This window comes from Calidris pugnax, unplaced genomic scaffold (assembly GCF_001431845.1).
Source record: "Calidris pugnax isolate Ruff unplaced genomic scaffold, ASM143184v1 scaffold107, whole genome shotgun sequence".
NCBI classification, from domain to species: Eukaryota; Metazoa; Chordata; class Aves; order Charadriiformes; family Scolopacidae; genus Calidris; species Calidris pugnax.
The window spans coordinates 2,583,425-2,584,962 of record NW_015090901.1 but is presented as its reverse complement, the minus strand read 5'-3'; the positions used below and the strand labels follow the sequence as shown (position 1 = coordinate 2,584,962).

Here is a 1,538-nt window from a genome sequence, read left to right as displayed (position 1 = left end):
CCTCCCCCCCCTTCCTCAACACCGTCTTCGGCAAGGTGGGGACAGCCGGGAAGGGCAGGGGGACACGGTGGGGACACTGGGGGTGGAGGGGACGTGGGGACAAGGTTGGGGGATGCTCTGGGAGCTGGGGGATGGAGGGAATGGTGTGGGGCTGGGGGGGGACAGGCCAGGACCCTGGGGATGGAGGGGACATGGAGGAGGAGTGAAGATGGGGTTGGGGATGTTCTGGGACCCTGGGGATGGAGGGGACAATGGGGCTTTTGGGACAGGGCTGGGGACACTCTGGGACCCTGGGGATAGAGGGGACAATGGGGCGTTGGGGACACTCTATGACCCCAGGAATGGAGGGGACAGTGGGGCATTGGGGACAGGGTTGGGGACACTCTGGGACCCCAGGGATGGAGGGGACAATCTGAAGGGATGGAGGGGATAATGGGGCATTGGGGACAGAGTTGGGGACGCTCTGGGACCCCAGGAATGGAGGAGACAGTGGGGCATTGGGGACTGAGTTGGGGACACTCTGGGACCCCAGGAACGGAGGGGACACTCTGGAGGGATGGAGGGGACAGTGGGGCATTGGGGACAGGGTTGGGGACACTCTGGGACCCAGGGGATGGAGGAGACAATCTGGAGGAATGGAGGGGACAGTGGGGCATTGGGGACAGGGTTGGGGACACTCTGGGACCCAGGGGATGGAGGGGACATAGAGGCGCTGGGGACCAGGTTGGGGACACTCTGGGACCCCAGGAACGGAGGGGACACTCTGGAGGGATGGAGGGGACAGTGGGGCATTGGGGACTGAGTTGGGGACACTCTGAGACCCCAGGAATGGAGGGGACAATGGGGCATTGGGGACAGGCTTGGGGACACTCTGGGACCCAGGGGATGGAGGGGACAGTGGGGCATTTGGGACAGAGTTGGGGACACTCTGGGACTCCAGGAATGGAGGGGACACTCTGGGACCCTGGGGGTGGAGGAGACAATCTGGAGGGATGGAGAGGACAATGGGTCATTGGGGACAGGATTGGGGACACTCTGTGACCCCAGGAATAGAAGGAACAATCCGGGCCCCTGGGGATGGAGGGGACATGGGACGAGTGACCTCTTTATCCTCACCCTCCTCATCCTCGCCTCCCTGTGCCCCCCCCAGGCACCCCCTACGACCCCTACAAGCCGCTGTGGTTCGAGCGCAAGAAGGACCCCGTCACCCAGGAGCTGGCGCACGTCTACAGGGGCGGGTACTGGGAGAGCAAAGAGAAGCAGGACTGGACCTTGTGCCCGGATATTTTCTGAGCCCACGGGTGGTTGTTTTGGGTTTGTTTTGGATTTGTTTGGGTTTTTTTTTTGGGAGGGGGGAGATGGGGGGGGGAGACAACACACACAAAGGCCCCAACCAAAGGGGAGCCCCCCCCTTTCCCCCTCCACATCCGTCTGTCTGTCTTAACCGCCCCCCCCGTGGGCTGGGGGTTGCCTTAGTTCCATCCAAACTGACCTTGACGCCAGAGGGGGGTGAGAATCGGGCACGGACATCGACGTTC

General features: G+C 62.7%; 1 protein-coding gene across 1 annotated transcript in view; it reads left to right on the top strand.

Annotated features, from left to right (window-relative positions):
• Nucleotides 1-1,532, top strand: part of OSBP (oxysterol binding protein) — a 17,233-nt gene extending 15,701 nt beyond the window's left edge. Inside the window, exon 14 of the mRNA XM_014948884.1 lies at nt 1,151-1,532. Within this exon, the coding sequence (XP_014804370.1) occupies nt 1,151-1,293 (143 nt within the window). The 3' untranslated portion in view covers nt 1,294-1,532. The remainder of the gene's footprint in view (nt 1-1,150) is intronic.
• Nucleotides 1,533-1,538: the final 6 nt, after the last annotated feature.